Source organism: Podarcis gaigeae, assembly GCF_964106915.1.
Source record: "Podarcis gaigeae genome assembly, chromosome: 9".
Lineage (NCBI taxonomy): Eukaryota > Metazoa > Chordata > Lepidosauria > Squamata > Lacertidae > Podarcis > Podarcis gaigeae.
The window spans coordinates 74816498-74834080 of record NC_139685.1 but is presented as its reverse complement, the minus strand read 5'-3'; the positions used below and the strand labels follow the sequence as shown (position 1 = coordinate 74834080).

Genomic DNA, 17583 nt, shown 5'->3' with positions numbered 1-17583 from the left:
GCACACTTCTTCAGATACGAAAGCTCATACCAAGAACTGACTTAGTTGGTCTTTAAGGTGCTACTGGAAGGAATTTTTTTTGTTTTGACTATGGCAGACCAACACGGCTACCTATCTGCAACTGTCCTTCCAGTGAGCATTCCAACCAGCAGCTGGCCACAGAGAAGCTCCTGCAGGCTTCCCCAACCTGGTGCCCTCCAGATATTTTGGACTACAACTTCCATCAGCCCAGTGGCAGAGGAAGGGGGCATGGGGGGTGGCCCGGGGATCATTGCTAAGGGGTGTGTATGACAAAATGACAAAAACATGAGTTTAAAATAAATGGGCTTACGAAACTTTTTAGTTCAGTCAAGAAACGTAACGAAATGTGGATGGCACTGAGTGCCACACTGTGGGAGCTGGCACTTACCGTGGGGCCTGCAGTGTGCCAGAGCCATGCGTCTCTCCTGGGAGTGATGTTGTTATGTACTGAGTTGAATAGGATCCAAAATGCAGTAGTCTGATTGGTCCTAGAACAATAGGATTCAGATTGCAGCAGACTGATTGGTCCGCAGGAGCCACCCAATCCAATCCGGGGTGGAAGTGAATCCGCAGCCTCATTGGCCTACAGGAGAATCCCAGAATTAGCCAATCATGTGGGGCCCATTGTGTAAATAATGAACAGTATATAAAGCAGACATTTCGGGGGAACTTCCATTCCTCCTCACTCCTATGAGCTGAATCAAGAGCATGAAATCCACACTCGACTCTGAGTATATTTCAGACGTGGTGGCTTGGGAGCCTGAAACGGCAATGTGAGGCTTGCGTCTACGACCCGCCTCTACCTCAGCTGCCCTACAGCTGAGGGGGTGGCGGCGAAGAGCCTCCACGCAACACACCCTGCCCCATGGGTGGCTCGCCCCGTCCCTGGCTGCAGGATGCGCACACCGCACCCGGCACCCAAGCGGCTAATTACACCACTACATTAGCCCCAGGGCCCTACGGACTGGAGCTGATGGGAGTTGTGGTCCAAAATTTCTGGGCAACTTCAGGTTGGTGAAGGCTGCCTTAAAATAAAATACTGGAGCCTGAGGCTCACCCAAGAATAAAGAAAATAAGGAGAAATGAAATGGAACCTATTAAAATGAAATCTATCCCTAGGACAAAGCTGAGCTCGCTACGTGTAACAGTTCATCAGTGCTATTAATAAGCCAAGCTGGTAAAGGTTAGCTCTGTGTAAAAATAATCAGGAACAGCTCTGATAAGGAGCGAAACACAATCTTCCAAATGTAGTAACAAAGATTAATTAGGAGGCCACGGAAGTGTGACAAACTGAGCGCAGGGAAACCAAACCTGGTGCAAAATTATTATAAGAGGCAAGAACGGAATATAAAAGCAATTTTCTTCTTGTCTGGGTGCGTTCCAGCAAAGGGGTAAGTTACAGCCCGCAAAGTTATAAGGGTGGGAAAGGTGAAAAGGCTGTAAAGTCAAGGAGTCAGCGAAGGAGATTCAAAGCTTTCTGTCTGCTCCCCAGCACCCCACAATATCTTCCAGCTCAGTGACTGTGTCTTAAATTATCAGTTTCCTCAAAATTTGGCTCCGTGGCCCTGATTCAACTAGCCCAGCACATACCTGTCAACTGTCCCTTATTTGGCGGGAAAGTCCCTTATCCCAGCGCTGTGATGTCCCTTAAATTTCCCGGGTTTCAAAGGAAGCAGCTCCTCTCCCTCCCTCCCTGCCGGTCAGGGAGGAGGGAGGCTCCAACTGTGTTGCTTGGCTGCGTGGCTCACCCAATAAGGAGTCTAAAAACAACTGGGGGGTGGAGCTTGCATGCCTTGTGCCGATCAAATCGGCCGCGTTGCCTGGGGACTCGCCTTTGCTCAGCGCTTCCCAGCGGAGAGGTGATGGTGGTTTTCCTTGCTGCATCCCCTTTGCCGGGTTGCTGTGCTGTGGGAACCACCGCTTGAGGCTTTGTTTGGCTTCTGGCTGGGCTTCCTGCCTTTGGCTCGGAGGGGCTCAGAAGTTGAACATACCTGTGCCCGGAAAATCCCTTATTGTGGCTGCTGATCCCTTATTTTCGAGGCTACTGGTCCCTTATTTTCAAATCTGTAAGTTGACAGCTATGACCTGGCACGGTGATGGAAGCTAGACCTATGGGTCCTAGTAGCACAACAAAGTTTCCCCCTTTCCCATCCCCTCCCCAAACAGGCATGCCATCCATGTGGGGCCGTAGGGGCCAAGGCTCCCCCCAAAAAATGAGTGAAGGGGCTAGCCCTCCCCAATATTCTGCAGCTGGGCAGCACCTGGAGACAGACAGTCAAGTTGTGGATCCACAGCAGTGGCCACAGAAGGAATGACTGCTGGGAGGAGCACAGAGAGAAAAAATGCCTCTGTGCATCTGCAGCAGCACAACCAGACGCCGTCATCCAACCTAGCTGCAACAAAACATGTCTCTCCCACATCAGTTTCTACAGCCACAGCAGGCGCTGTAACTCTCCAAAAGTTTGACTTCACCTCCAAAGGCGCCTTCCTCTGTTGTCTCCTGAGACAGACAGAGGCCTGTGGTGGCCTGGGAATTGGATTCAGAGGCTGAACCTGAGGAATCCCAGCCTGCACAGGAGTCCCCGCCTCCAGGACCAGCTGAGCCGGGGCTGGGCCTTGAACCTGAAGGGTCCTCACCTGTGCTGGATCCTCAGGTGCAGACACCAGCTGAGTCTGCTCTGGCTCCTGAGGGGATGGGGGACCCATTGCCTGCAGGTGCTCCACTCTCAGCCCCGTCAGAGGAAGGTGAGGTTGCCTCTGGGTCCAGTAACCCTCCAGCCTCTCCTGAGCTGCAGAGGCTCAGGGCAGAGAGGCGGAGGGAACTAAGTTCCCGCAGGAGGAGTGCTCGCCTCCAGGCCAGGAGAGGTGAGTCACCTGTGGACCAGGGCCGCCCTATGCCTCAGGGCCAGCCAGCCCAGTCCCAGGTTGGGAGGAGCAATATTGTTGGTAACCTGTTCCTGCCGGCACCCTGTCCTGCTCTCCTGCCAGAGTTCCTGACCCCACCCGACTCCTTGCCTTGGACCCTGCTTCAGCCTTGACGGACAGCCTCCATACCACACCCTTGACCTCGGACTGGACTCGGACCATGCCACACAGTAACCCCCCAGCACACTGCCCTTTATCCAAAGATCACAGGACAGTTCACAACATAAAAATGCAAAATGAGAACCCAAAATACATTATAAAACAAGAACAACAACAAATGCAACAGCCCCCTTCCACCAACATATTTAAAAGGACACTGAATGTTTATCAGCCAAAAGCCTGTGTTATCAGCTTATTAAAATTGTGTTTGTTAAATGATTAATTCTATATTTCAAAGACCTATTAGATCACTTTTAGGTAGAGATGAATAGATCTGTTTTTCTCACTTCATGCGTGTGCTCGCAAGTCTGTTCCGTTCTGTTTGTTTCTGCATTCATCTGCTTTTTGTTTTAATCCACATGGAAACCAACTCTCTCTGGTGCGGAGAGACTTTGTGGGCGAGTGATTAGTGTGGCAGATTAAGACTTGGGAGAGCTGGCTTCAAATCAGCCTTGGGCTCTCCACCTTCTTGCAGCCTAACCCACCTCACAGGGTTCTTGTGACTTGTCGTAAGGATAAAATTAGAGACGAACCACATCAGACAACTTGAGCTCCCTAGGGGAAAGGTCAGGGGGAAATATAAGTAATAAATAATGTGCTTTCTCTCAAAACATATGATTTAAAAGGCATTTTGATAGACTTAAGCTAACACAAAACTGCACCCCAGCATTTCAGACAGAAGTACGGAACCTGGCCTTCCAATTCTCACCTTAGTCTTTGAGGTGCAGACCAGGCCAGTACATGTGAAGATCTGCAAAGATCAAATTCCCCAAGTATATCTGCCTACACATGGATAAGAAGAAACACCTCCAGCCCTTTCTGAATGTCCATTTTAACAACAGCAACATTTTCTGGTCCATCCCTCTCCCTCCTGCCACAATTGCTAAAGCCTTGAACTGGCCACTAGATGGCAGCAGAAACAAAACCCGTAAAAGGAAAAACAGTTTCTCTTTTGCTCCTTTCCCCATATTTGCGCCCATTTTTATAAAAGTTAAACTGATTTGCCCAGCCCTTGACAGAATGCAGACATCTCACATATTGTCCGGTAGCCCAACAGGAAAAGCTAAGATCTAAGATCGGAGAATATCCTTCTGTGGAGCAGATATGCTGGCTGCTGAAGCTCATCTGTCTCTTCCCGGATGGACAGTTCTAGGAGTTGCACTGACTTTGTGGTGCATGAGAAACTTGGTGATTGGAATATTCTAGAAGAAACTTGTAAATGGCCTTGAACAAGTTGCTAGGCAACAGAAAATTTCCCCAGCAACAGGTGTCCTTACCAGGGCATGCGATCAGCTAAGTCTGGGTCAGTGTAAAATGAGTATGTGAATGAATCGGCATTAGGTCTCTGGCCAGATGGCTGAAAAGAGAAAAATATTGTGTTTCTTTATTTGCTTCTTTCTTTATTAATGGCCAGCGTAAAGTTTTGTAAATAATGAAGACTCTTAACAGTGGTGTAGCAAGGTGAGGTGGTGCCCGGTGTGGAAAATTTCTAGTCAGCCCTCCCCACGTTGAAATTATTAAAAGAAGGAAAAATAAGATACAATTGCAAGTGTTATTTTCTGGTTTATTTATTTAACATTGTGAGCACAAGCACTTAAAATCTTTTTTTCCTAACTTGTGTTCTCTTCAAATTTTGAAATCGCATCATCAAAATCGATTCCTTTTGCTACTTGGACAAGATGGCTCAGCCAGAAAGCTAAGCTTGACTCATAATGGACATAAGATAACTCTTGATTGAGAAATTTATCCTTACAACAACAACCTTGCAAGGTAGCTTAGACTGAGAGGGAGTGGCCTGCCCAAGTCTCTAAATGGTGTTTATTCCTGTAATGGGAATTTCACTAAGAGAGAGGTGGAATGCTGCTGCTGCTATAAAAAAAGTAAAAGATGCAAGAAATGTTTTCTGTTAAAAGAACACTGCTGCAGAAAGAAATGAGAACCCAAGAGTAGATGTTCACGCACCAACAGGTTGGATTTTGATGAACCTCTGACCTCTAGCTACAGAGCCACATCCTGCGCCAACACATGCAGGGAGCACATCTCTCTATTAGCTGCAGCCAGCAAAATTCTTGCAAGGATCTTAGCAAACGGTCTCTTAACAAAATCCGAGGTGACCCTTCCTGAATCCCAAAATGGTTTTCGGCCTTCTAGGGGGACAGTGGACATGATTTTCAGCGCTCAACAGCTTCAAGAAAAATGCAGAGAGCAAAACCAACCCCTGTATATGGCATTTATTGACCTAACTAAGGCTTTCGACACTGAAAATCGTAATGCCTTGTGGACTGTCCTTCTGAAAATGGGCTGCCCAGATAAATTTGTAAACAACTTTCGGCTCCTCCATGATAATATGACAGCAACAATCGCAGACAACAATGGCTCCACTGTGAACCATTCACAGGCGTTAAACAGGGTTGTGTTATTGCCCCAACTCTATTCATTATTTTCATTGCCATGATCCTACACTTTGTGGAAGGGAAACTCCCACCGGAGTAGAAATCATATATCAAACAGATGGAACGCTCTTCAATCTGAGCAGGCTGAAAGCAAAGAGTAAGGTTACCGTAACTTCCGTCATAGAGCTTCAGTATGCTGATGACAATGTAGTCTGTGCATGCTCAGAGGATGACCTCCAAACCATCCTGAATATCTTTGCAGAAGCTTACGAAAAGCTTGGCCTATCACTCATCAGTGTTGAAGCAATGATTCTTCAACATCAACTTGGTTGGACTGGTCATGTTGTGTGGATGCCTGAGTATCGTCTTCCAAAGCAACTACTCTATTCTGAACTTAAGAATGGAAAGCGTAATGCTGGTGGTCAACAAAAGAGGTTTAAAGACTGTCTCAAGGCAAATCTAAACAAAATGTAGTATAAACACTGACAACTGGGAAACACTGGCCTGCGAGCGCTCCAGTTGGAGAACAGCCTTTACCAAGGTGTCATGGGCTTTGAAGACACTCGAACTCAGGACACAAGAGAGAAATGTGCTAAGAGGAAGATGCGCTTGTCAAATCCACACCATGATCAACTCCCGCCCGGGAACCAATGTCCCCACTGTGGAAGGACGTGCGGATCCAGAATTGGCTTCCACAGTCACTAACGGACTCATTGCTAAAACCGTGTTTATGGAAGACAATCTTACTCGGCTACCAAACTGGGAGGGGTGGCTAACACCCCAGAGGACAGGATCACACTTCAAAACGACCTTGACAGATTAGAGAACTGGGCCAAAACAAACAAGATGAATTTTAACAGGGAAAAATGTAAAGTATTGCACTTGGGCAAAAAAAATGAGAGGCACAAATACAAGATGGGTGACACCTGGCTTGAGAGCAGTACATGTGAAAAGGATCTAGGAGTCTTGGTTGACCACAAACTTGACATGAGCCAACAGTGTGACGCGGCAGCTAAAAAAGCCAATGCAATTCTGGGCTGCATCAATAGGAGTATAGCATCTAGATCAAGGGAAGTAATAGTGCCACTGTATTCTGCTCTGGTCAGACCTCACCTGGAGTACTGTGTCCAGTTCTGGGCACCACAGTTCAAGAAGGACACTGACAAACTGGAACGTGTCCAGAGGAGGGCAACCAAAATGGTCAAAGGCCTGGAAACGATGCCTTATGAGGAACGGCTAAGGGAGCTGGGCATGTTTAGCCTGGAGAAGAGGAGGTTAAGGGGTGATATGATAGCCATGTTCAAATATATAAAAGGATGTCACATAGAGGAGGGAGAAAGGTTGTTTTCTGCTGCTCCAGACAAGCAGACACGGAGCAATGGTTCCAAACTACAAGAAAGAAGATTCCATCTAAACATTAGGAAGAACTTCCTGACAGTAAGAGCTGTTTGACAGTGGAATTTGCTGCCAAGGAGTGTGGTGGAGTCTCCTTCTTTGGAGGTCTTTAAGCAGAGGCTTGACAACCATATGTCAGGAGTGCTCTGATGGTGTTTCCTGCTTGGCAGGGGGTTGGACTCGATGGCCCTTGTGGTCTCTTCCAACTCTATGATTCTATGATTCTATGATTCTAAGAAGAAGAATGCCCAGGGAAAAAACCAAAAGTACCACCACCAAGCTGCAGTTGTGATGGTTGTCCACATGGGGGCAGTCCTACCCAGGGCCTGCCCTTGTTTTAGCCTGATGGTGTAGCAGGGATACCCTCTTAGAAGAGCTATTCTTTTCCATGAGAAAGGTGGGTGAATGCATCTGTGGAAATGCAACTGGCCACCTGCACTTTTTATATGCTCTTGCATTAAAAGTGATAAATATCCGTGCATTTAAAGTGCAGCATTTTATGATTTAAACACAGCGTGATTCGGTGCATCAGAGTTAATAATGCTGTCTGCTTCATCAGAGGGTGCCCTCTTAGTCAATTCAAAGGAGTGGGTTTTTTACCGAAAGAATTAAGCTTACAGGAATGGCTGGGTCTGTGTGCAGCTCCCTCATGTGGCTGAGCTGTTGAACTGCAGGTGGCAGCCTCTTCATCAACGTACGTTGCCTCCACTCACTGTTTGTGGGATTCTTCTGGACAGGAAGCAGTATAAAAGGGCTTCTTGTTCTTTTTGAACCTTGCTTGAGCAAAATTGGTCTTCCTGAACTCCCATGTGTTCTTGTATCCTTTTGTGTTCTTCAGTCCTGGCTTGTCCTTCAGTCCTGACTTCTGGCTTGTCCTTTGGTCCTGGCTTGTCCTTCAGTCCTGACTTCTGGCTTGTCCTTCAGTTCCGGCTTGCCCTTTGGTCCTGGCTTGTCCTTCAGTCCTGATTTCTGGCTTGTCCATTGGTCCTGGCTTGTCCTTCAGTCCTGACTTCTGGCTTGTCCTTTGGTCCTGGCTTGTCCTTCAGTCCTGACTTCTGGCTTGTCCTTCAGTTCCGGCTTGCCCTTTGGTCCTGGCTTGTCCTTCAGTCCTGATTTCTGGCTTGTCCATTGGTCCTGGCTTGTCCTTCAGTCCTGACTTCTGGCTTGTCCATTGGTCCTGGCTTGTCCTTCAGTCCTGACTTCTGGCTTGTCCTTCATTTCCGGCTTGTCCTTCAGTCCTGACTTCTGGCTTGCCCTTTGGTCCTGGCTTGTCCTTCAGTCCTGACTTCTGGCTTGTCCTTCAGTTCCGGCTTGCTCTTTGGTCCTGGCTTGTCCTTCAGTCCTGACTTCTGGCTTGCCCTTTGGTCGTGGCTTGTCCTTCAGTCCTGACTTCTGGCTTGTCCTTCAGTTCCGGCTTGCCCTTTGGTCCTGGCTTGTCCTTCATTCCTAACGTCCAGCTTGTTCCACAGCTTTTTTGATCCTGACTCTAGGTGCGCACGAGACAGTTCCTGTGGCCCAGCTCACCAATGAACCAAGACAGCTATATCCCAGATCTTTTAAAGCAAGCAATCAGAGAGAGAGAGAAAGTATGCAACTTTCTGCAGGTTGCCAGCGCTGCTGCTCTCCTGGCAACGATTCACCCCCTTTTGCTAATGTGTTAGTGTTTTTCTGGCTTCTCCCATATGTTTTCGTGACGCACACTTGCTTAATTAAAATCACATTTCCCCGATGCAGCTCAACACAAAGTAATTAACTTCACACGTTGCAAGCAGATCTTTGACACAATTGGGAGTGTTCAGAGAAGGTCTGCAAGGGCGTGGAGATACTGGGAGCACAGCTTTTTCAGAAACCCCAATAATGTCATCAAGGTAGATCTGGTTGCTCTGAGTGGGTGGCAAGTAAATGAGCCTAGTTAGGGTGGAGCAGTAGAAACGCAGCCCTTGACATGACCACAAAATGAGCAACAGCAGTTCCCATAACAGATGTCCAGTTATCAAAACCATGCTAACTTATGTATGTGAGATTCTCCTTCCGCATGGAATTAAGCATGTTTTCAAGGGACATTTAAGTGATTGCAGCAAGTCTAGCAGAGTAGCGACTTTATACCTTATCTGGAGGGCAGGACTCGAACTCATGGCCTCGAGTTACAAGAAAGGAGATTCCGACTGAACATCAGGAATAACTTTCTGATGGTAAAAGCAGTGGAACAGAGGATCCACGAGATGCAGTGGATTCTCCTTGACTGGAGGTTTTTAAGCAGAGGTCAGGAATGCTTCAGTTGAGATTCCTGCATGGCGGGGGTGGACTAGATGATCCTGGGTGCCCCTTCCAACTCTGTTTTTACGATATACAATACGATATACGATATCTTTATTGTCATTGTCCCATGCAGAACAATGAAATTGAAAAACTACATAAAACTACTACAAAACTACATAAAACTACATAAAACATTCAAAAACCCCTAAAAACTCTGAAACACCATTTTAAAATACAATATACTATAGAGACTCCTTATGCTGCATTTAGAACCAGAATTGCATTTGCATAGAAACTGTTTCTCAGGCGGCTAGTCCTGGCCTTTATAACCCTATACCTTCTTCCAGAAGGCAGAAGCTGAAAGAGATCATTTCCGGGCTGCGCACTATCCTGCGCTATCTCTGCCGCTTTCTTATGGCACCTGAAAGCATAGATTTGATCCAAGGTGGGAAGAGTGCACCCAATTATTCTCTCCACAGTCTTTACAACCCTGGACAGCATTGTTTTTTCCCTGGCCCTGCAGCTCCCAAACCACACACAGGGACCATAAGTTTCTGTGTCTTATTCTTACAGGGTCCAGTGTCATTATCCTAACACAGCAGAGTGCATTCTGACATTAACATACCACTTATGGGAGAAGCAGAATTTTGAGACAGACACATTTAGACCAGGAATCCCCAGTGTCTGGAGGCAATATTTGGAAAGCTAAGAAACTGCTGAGGTTGCCCACAAGAGACCGATTTCACAGAAGAAAAACTGGCGATACCCAGATTGAGGTTGAATCCTGACAAGGCAGAAGTACTGTTTTTGGGGGACGGGAGGTGGGTGGGTGTGGAGGATTCCCTGGTCCTCAATGGGGTAACTGTGCCCCTGAAGGACCAGGTGCGCAGCCTGGCAGTCATTTTGGACTCACAGCTGTCCATGGAGGTGCAGGTCAGTTCTGTGTCCAGGACAGCTGTCTACCAGCTCCACCTGGTACGCAGGATGAGACCCTCCCTGCCCGCAGACTGTCTCGCCAGAGTGGTGCATGCTCTGGTTATCTCCTGCTTGGACTACTGCAATGCGCTCTATGTGGGGCTACCTTTAAAGGTGACCCGGAAACTACAATTAATCCAGAATGCGGCAGCTATGCTGGTGACTGGGAGCGGCTGCCGAGACCATATAACACTGGTCCTGAAAGACCTACACTGGCTCCCAGTACGTTTCCAAGCACAATTCAAAATGTTGGTGCTGACCTTTAAAGCCCTAAGCGGCCTCGACCCAGTATATCTGAAGGAGCGTCTCCACCCCCATCATTCTGCTCGGACACTGAGGTCCAGCTCTGAGGGCCTTCTGGCGGTTCCCTCGCTGCCAAAAAGCCAAGTTACAGGGAACCAGTCAGAGGGTCTTCTCGGTAGTGGCACCCGCCCTGTGGAACGCCCTCCCATCAGATGTCAAAGAGAACAACAACTACCAGACTTTTAGAAGACACCTGAAGGCAGCCCTGTTTAGGGAAGCTTTTAATTCTTGATGCATTACTGTATTTTAATATTTCGTTGGAAGCTGCCCAGAGTGGCTGGGGAAGCCCATCCAGATGGGCTGGGCGGGGTATAAATAAACTATTATTATTATTATTATTATTATTATTATTATTATTATTATTATTAACTGGCCCCAAAAAGCAGGTGAAATATTCACACACACCAAAGCCAAAGGAAACGCAGAGAAAGAAAACAGAGAGCAACCCCCACAAAAGTGTGACCCCCCCCCAGCCAACCAAACCCTTTGTTGTTGTTTAGTCATTAGATCATGTCCGACTCTTCGTGACTCCTTGGACCAGAGCATGCCAGGCACTCCTGTCTTCAGCCAAACCCTACCCCACTGATCCCCCCCCCCCCATGAAAAGATTAAAATACAAGGTTCTGGCAGCCTTGGAGATCACCGAAGGGGGTTGAAAGAAGCATGGTGCCCAGAGGTGCCACGTTAGAGACACCATCATTACACAACAGCAACCTGCACTGGTTTTGTGCACAAGATCCACCTTTCTCCAGTCCAGCATCCTTCAGATGTTATCCAACTCCCATCCACTTTGCAAGTGTATCAACGTTTTAACCTTATAAACCACCTTTTCGGAGCCATGCAGCTGGGTGTGCTTGTTGTTGTTGTTTAGTCGTTTAGTCGTGTCCGACTCTTCGTGACCCCATGGACCAGAGCACGCCAGGCACTCCTGTCTTCCACTGCCTCCCACAGTTTGGTCAAACTCATGCTGGTAGCTTCGAGAACACTGTCCCACCATCTCTTCCTCTGTCGTCCCCTTCTCCTTGTGCCCTCCATCTTTCCCAACATCAGGGTCTTTTCCAGGGAGTCTTCTCTTCTCAAGGCCTTCAACTGTATGGGAATCACATGCCTTCCAATATTTCTCCAATGAAAATAGGGACGTCCCATTCCATAATGATAATTTTACTATTTATACCCCACACATCTTACCGGGTTGTCCAAGCCACTCTGGGCAGCTTCCAACACATATAAAAACATAACAAAATATTAAACATTTTTTTGAAAAAACCTTCCCTATACAGGATTGCCTTCAGATGGCTCAGGGGTCAGATAACTCCATACCCTCCAACATTTCTCCCATGAAAATAGGGACGTCCTAAGGAAAAGTGGGACATTCTGGGATCCAATCAGAAACTAGGACAGCTTCTCTAAAACTAGGGACATCCCTGGAAAATAGGGAAACTTGGAGGGTCTGGAACCAGATTTAGGCTACCCCTTTCTCTCCCCCCAAAATCCCATCCAACATGGGTCGTGGAGAAAGTAAACTTTGGAAAGAACAAAATCGGGGCAAGAACAATGACAAATGACTGGCGGGTCCTTTCCTGGTTGCAACAATGGTTGAACGACAACCGGTTTTCAATCACTGGATAAAGATTTCTGTCCTCAGCAGATTTCCCAGCAACCAACAACAAAGGCACTTCGCTGTTTCCAAGAGATCCTCTGCATGTCTCTTTGCCGCAATTCAGTAGCCAGCTGTGTGTTCTCATAGCATCTGTGAGCAAAATCCAACCTCCCTTTTACCACCAGATCAGGGCCACAGGTGCAAACTACAGATTATGCATGGAAGTGTTCTTTAAAGACCTAGCCATGTCTTTTTTAAAAAGAAAGAAAGAAAGGAAAACAGCTTTGGATGATGCAAATGAGAAGGGAGCTGTGTACTTAACCCTCCTCCCACTGACCACTTTTTGACAATGCTTTTAAAATGTGTTTTTGCAAGGAAACGGACGGGGCAGCACCAGCCCATAGCATCTCTCCAATTGGGCAGTGTAACTAAGAAGGGAGAAACAGCAAGGTAGGTTTGTGCTTAAGCCTCCCCCCACCCACCGTTTCTCCACCCCCAAATCTCTTTCCACCCGCTGTACCTTTCAAAAGGTGTGTTTACGAGAAAGCGGAGCGGACAGGATTAGACCTAGGTAGTAGCAGCCTGTGGGGCGGGGCGGAATTAGAAATCTGCCCCCTACCTAGGCGGGGCATCAGTGATGTTAGGGAGGGAGGGCCAGCCCACTCAGGAAGCAGGATGAGGCAGCTGCACTAGGGGGCAGATCTGGACCCCCTTTGGCAGATCTGTCTGCTGCTGCCTCTGCCATTGCCAACTCCTCCTCTCCCAATTCAACAATTCTACATTTCTGTGTATATACAGCTCGCTAGCTAGATCTTGAATGCTGCAAATCTCCTTCTTTGTACTTGCAGAATGGAGGGTGAATTCAAAGCGGCATAAATTAGAGCGAGTGGTGCATTGAGTACATAACACAGGGCCAGTCAACATGGTGTTCTGCAGATGTGGTGGGCCACACTTCCCACCACCCCTAACCATTGGCCACACTGTTTGGGGCTGGTGCCAACTGAAGTCCGACATCGCCTGATGGGCATCCCTTTGGCTACCCCCCTCCGAGCACATCTGAAAGTTGTTTTGGCCACGTATATGGCCTCGTGTTCCCTCCTGCATCCTGCTCCCTCCCTCGGTTTCCTCCCTGCCTTGGCACATTTCTTATCAGCCCCTGGCTAATCTGCTTTACACCTGACCCTTTTCAGGAAAATAAGATAACAAGCCTTATGCAAATAGCAGAGTAATCATGTCCCCGGTGGGAGTGCGCCAGGAGAAAATGTGCCAATATAAAAGAACACCCGGATCTCATAAGCAGGGGGGAAATCGCCTTCCGGACACCGGTTGCAAAGAAGCTGGTGTCCTGTGTCAGACCGGAGAGCTACCGAAAGGAAGCCAAGCAAAGAAGCGAGGCGCCGGGAACCCGGTAATGTGCGCGCGAGGCCCTGTCTCACCATGGTGCACGATCTCATGTTCGCGACATCCATCCTTATGTACCTGTCGTCCTTCGTCGGCATGGTCGGAAACCTCATTGTCCTTTTTGCCTTCATCAGCAACGCCATCCGACACAAATCGCTGCAGCCTCTGGACCGCATCATTGTCAACATGTCCCTGGTGAACTTCCTCCTCTGCTGCTACAAGGCCATTCCGGGGCTCCTTATCTTCAGCAGCACCAAGGTGTTTGGAGAACTGGGCTGCAGGATCCTGCTCTACACGTACCACACCCTGAGACTGATCAGCATCTGGTCGGTGGAGAACCTGAGCTTCCTGCATCTCATCAAGATCCGTCGGCCCAGCTACCGGTGGTCCAAGTTCATTTACCGGCACCAGGGCAAGTACGTCAACAGCACCCTGGCTGGGTGTTGGATAGTCAGCATCTTCTTACACAGTGTTTCCCAACCTTTTTTGGGCAAAGGCACACTTGTTTCATGAAAAAAATCTCGAGGCACACCACCATTAGAAAATGTTTAAAAAATTAACTCTGTGCCTATATTGACTATATATAAAGTAACTCTCTTTAATAGGCATCAAATAAACACAAAGAAAGTACCGGTATTTTATAATTACTTTATTATGAAATAGTAAGTACCGTATTTTTAGGACGCTCCGTCCCATAGGACGCACCTACTTTTTTTTGGGGGGGGGGGAAATAAAGGAAAAATTTTTTTCCTTTATTTCCCCCCCCAAAACCAGGTCGGGGAACAGTGGGATGGCGGTGCTGCGCCTCCCCGCTGTCCCCCGAGCTTGTGGGGCTGGCCCATGTCTGCCTGGCGCGAGGGGCGCTCTGCTTCAGGGCGCCCCGCGCATCGGGCGGCAGGCTACAGTCCGCAGCATGGGGAACCCTCTGTTTCAGGGCGCCCCACGCGCCCCCACGGGTGCGCAAGGCTTGCCAACACGAGCGCGGAGCACGGGGCGTCCTCCGAAGGGCGCCCCGTGCTCTGCGCCGCCCGCAAGCCTTGCGCTCCTGGGGGGAGATCCCCCGGGTGCGCAAGGCTGGCCAACACCAGCGCGGAGCACAGGGCGTCCTCCGAAGGAACGCCGCCATCCCGCTGTCCCCCGACTTGGTTAGAAGGCTGGCGGGGGGGGGGGGGGGAGAAGCCTGCTTTTCCCCGTCGCCAGCCCCGCAAACTCGGGCGACAGCGGGAGAGGCGTAGCGCGCCCTTCCCGCTGTCCCCCGACTTGGCTAGAAGGCTGGCGGGGGGAGAAGCCTGCTCCTCCCCGTCGCCAGCCCCGCAAACTCGGGAGACAGCGGGAGAGGCGTAGCGCGCCCACCCGCTGTCTCCCGACATGGTTTGGAGGCTGGCGGAGGGCTTCCTCCTCTCCCAGCCCCGCAAGCTCCCAGAGCTCTGGGTCCCGTTCTGGGGGAGGGGGAAGCTCGGGCTTCCCCCGCCCCAGCCCCGCGTCTCCAGCCGGGAGACGGTCGCGCTTTAGCCCCGTGCGTGCTCTCCCAGCTGGAGAGGTGACGCGCGCCTATGGAGGCTCCTGCCATAGGCGCGCGTCACCTCTCCAGCGGGGAGAGGGTCGCGGGGGGCTGCTTTAGCCCCGTGCGTGCTCTCCCATCTGGAGAGGTGACGCGCGCCTATGGAGGCTCCTGCCATAAGCACGTGTCACCTCTCCAGCGGGGAGAGGGTCGCGGGGGGCTGCTTTAGCCCCGTGCGTGCTAAAGCAGCCCCCCGCGACCCTCTCCCCGCTGGAGAGGTGACGCGCGCCTATGGCAGGAGCCTCCATAGGCGCGCGTCACCTCTCCAGCTGGGAGAGCAGGCACGGGGCTAAAGCAGCCCGACTCGCCCGCCTCCCTCCCACGGCACACCCGGCAACTTCTCGCGGCACACTAGTGTGCCGCGGAACACCGGTTGGGAAACACTGTTCTTACAGATACCTTACTTGCAGTATGAGAAGACGGTGGGCAGAAGGAACAAGACCATCGCCTACCTGGCGACGTCAACCTGCTTAAGGTCCACAGGGAGCTTTGCCATGAAGTTCACCACATACGCCTCGGTTAGTTTGGACCTCGTTTTCGTCATGCTGGTCATCGTCCTCAATGTCTTCATCATCGACCTTCTCTGCAAGCACAGCCGAAAAGTGAAAGCGGCTTCTTCGGTCACCAGCGGCAGCTGGAACAAGCACACTGCCCAGGCCACGAAGGTCTTGCTCTCCTTGCTGTCCATATACGTGGTCTGCTGGATCTCCAACGACATGGTCTGGATCGCCATCGCCTCGGGGTACATCAAGAGCAGCTTCGAAAATAGCGTCCTCAGCGCCCTCTATGGCATCCTGTCTTCCGTTTATTACTCGGCCAGCTCATACGTTGTGGTCTTTGGCTACAGGAAGGTCCGGGAGTACCTGGTGGAAGCCTGCTGGTGTCTGAGGTGCACCAGGCAAACCATGGTTGAGAACCTGTCCTAGGAGGATGTGCCCCACAGATGGTGGCCAAGTCTAGCCGCCTTGCCCAAACTCACAAAAGGCTGTTCCTCCATGGGGAAGAAAGCCACAACCTGAGAGAAAACAGATCACAGTTTGGGAGCCAATGTTCCTTCAGAATCTTCTGGATCCTGACCAGTTGATGTGTTCAGTATCCTCGTTGGTGGCAAAGGATGTCAGAAGACTTCACAAGGAGGATGGCAGTCAGATGGGCATGGAGAACTCATAATTGTTGCACTGGATTCTGGCTTTTATGCCGCTGTCTCCAGTTCTTCTAGGCAGGTTACAATTATGGTTATTATTCTTTTGATATCTCGCCTTCCACCTTGAGTTTACATCTCAGATTTCAAGGAAGCGCGGCGGCCACCACCTCACCACCTTTGATCATTCTAGCTAGCCATGTAAATGGACATGAGAAGAGGGGAAGGGGAGATGCAAGGCAGACAGGACCAGAATACTGGGGAGACAGAAGTCAAGCAATGGCAATTAGCCCAGGGAAGACGGGAGCATGCAGAAAACATAGACTAAACCTGGGGCGGGCCGATGTCAGGCTCCTGGAATTCACTTTATCCTTTTACTTCATACCCGAGATCTACCAACCCGAGCCAGGTACACATAGCTGCCAACTTTCCCCCTTTTTAAAGGGAAATTCCCTTATTCTGAATAGGATTCCTCGCAAGAAAAGGGAAAAGTTGACAGCTATGCAGGTACAGAATGAAAGAGCAGGGCATGTGTGAGTTCAGGCATTTGTTTTCAACAACAGAACCGAGCACACAATCCTTTCTCACCATAGTCTGCTCTCTTCATTTCACTAGCCAAACAGAGGTGGAGTGTGGTCGTTCCATCGGTGCCACTGTTAAAACAGTTGAGAGTCGGAAACTCTGGCCACACCCGTTCCGAAGGGGGGAAAGGTGAGAGGCGGGGAAGGAATATTGGCAGGGAAGGAGCGTGTGGTGTGGGAGGGGGACTGGAACTGGCAGTTTTGCGGCCCTGTGTGCGAGGAGGAATGGCCACAAAGGAAGGCGAGGATTGGAGGAGGGAAATGGAAAACCCAGAGCAATTGGTTGGTGTTGTTTTCCCAGGACAGAGTTCCAACTCTGTGTTGACCACCATGGACAGCACCCAAGGGTCCTTTGAAGGAGAGCAATTTTAGATTTATTCTGCTCTACCTGGTGAAATAGGGACGCGGGTGGCGCTGTGGGTAAAAGCCTCAGCACCTAGGGCTTGCCGATCGAAAGGTCGGCGGTTCGAATCCCCGCAGCGGAGTGCGCTCCCGCTGCTCGGTCCCAGCGCCTGCCAACCTAGCAGTTCGAAAGCACCTCCGGGTGCAAGTAGATAAATAGGGACCGCTTACCAGCGGGAAGGTAAACGGCGTTTCCGTGTGCAGCTCTGGCTCGCCAGATGCAGCTTTGTCACGCTGGCCACGTGACCCGGAAGTGTCTCCGGACAGCGCTGGCCCCTGGCCTCTTGAGTGAGATGGGCGCACAACCCCAGAGTCTGGCAAGACTGGCCCGTACGGGCAGGGGTACCTTTACCTTTACCTTTTTTACCTGCTGAAATATTGGTAACCTCCCTCAAACCATTTATTGTTGTATGTTCCCAATGTCCCTGTTTATCAGGGAGGGGCTCAATTGCCTGGGCAGCAATCTC

General features: G+C 49.9%; 1 protein-coding gene and 1 long non-coding RNA gene across 2 annotated transcripts; one reads left to right on the top strand and one right to left on the bottom strand.

Moving 5' to 3' along the window:
* Window positions 1-3392: 3392 nt before the first annotated feature.
* On the bottom strand, window positions 3393-4500 carry LOC310852913. The gene is made up of 2 exons (XR_014568428.1): window positions 4141-4500; window positions 3393-3660 (listed from the first exon to the last, which is right to left on the bottom strand). It is a non-coding gene; the product is annotated as an uncharacterized lncRNA (long non-coding RNA).
* An 8744-nt stretch (window positions 4501-13244) lies between these two features.
* LOC310852889 (olfactory receptor class A-like protein 1) lies at window positions 13245-15924 on the top strand. The gene is made up of 2 exons (XM_083757030.1): window positions 13245-13902; window positions 15388-15924. The coding sequence occupies exons 1-2, from the start codon at window positions 13468-13470 to the stop codon at window positions 15916-15918; spliced, it is 966 nt and encodes a 321-aa protein (XP_083613156.1). The 5' UTR covers window positions 13245-13467; the 3' UTR covers window positions 15919-15924.
* Window positions 15925-17583: the final 1659 nt, after the last annotated feature.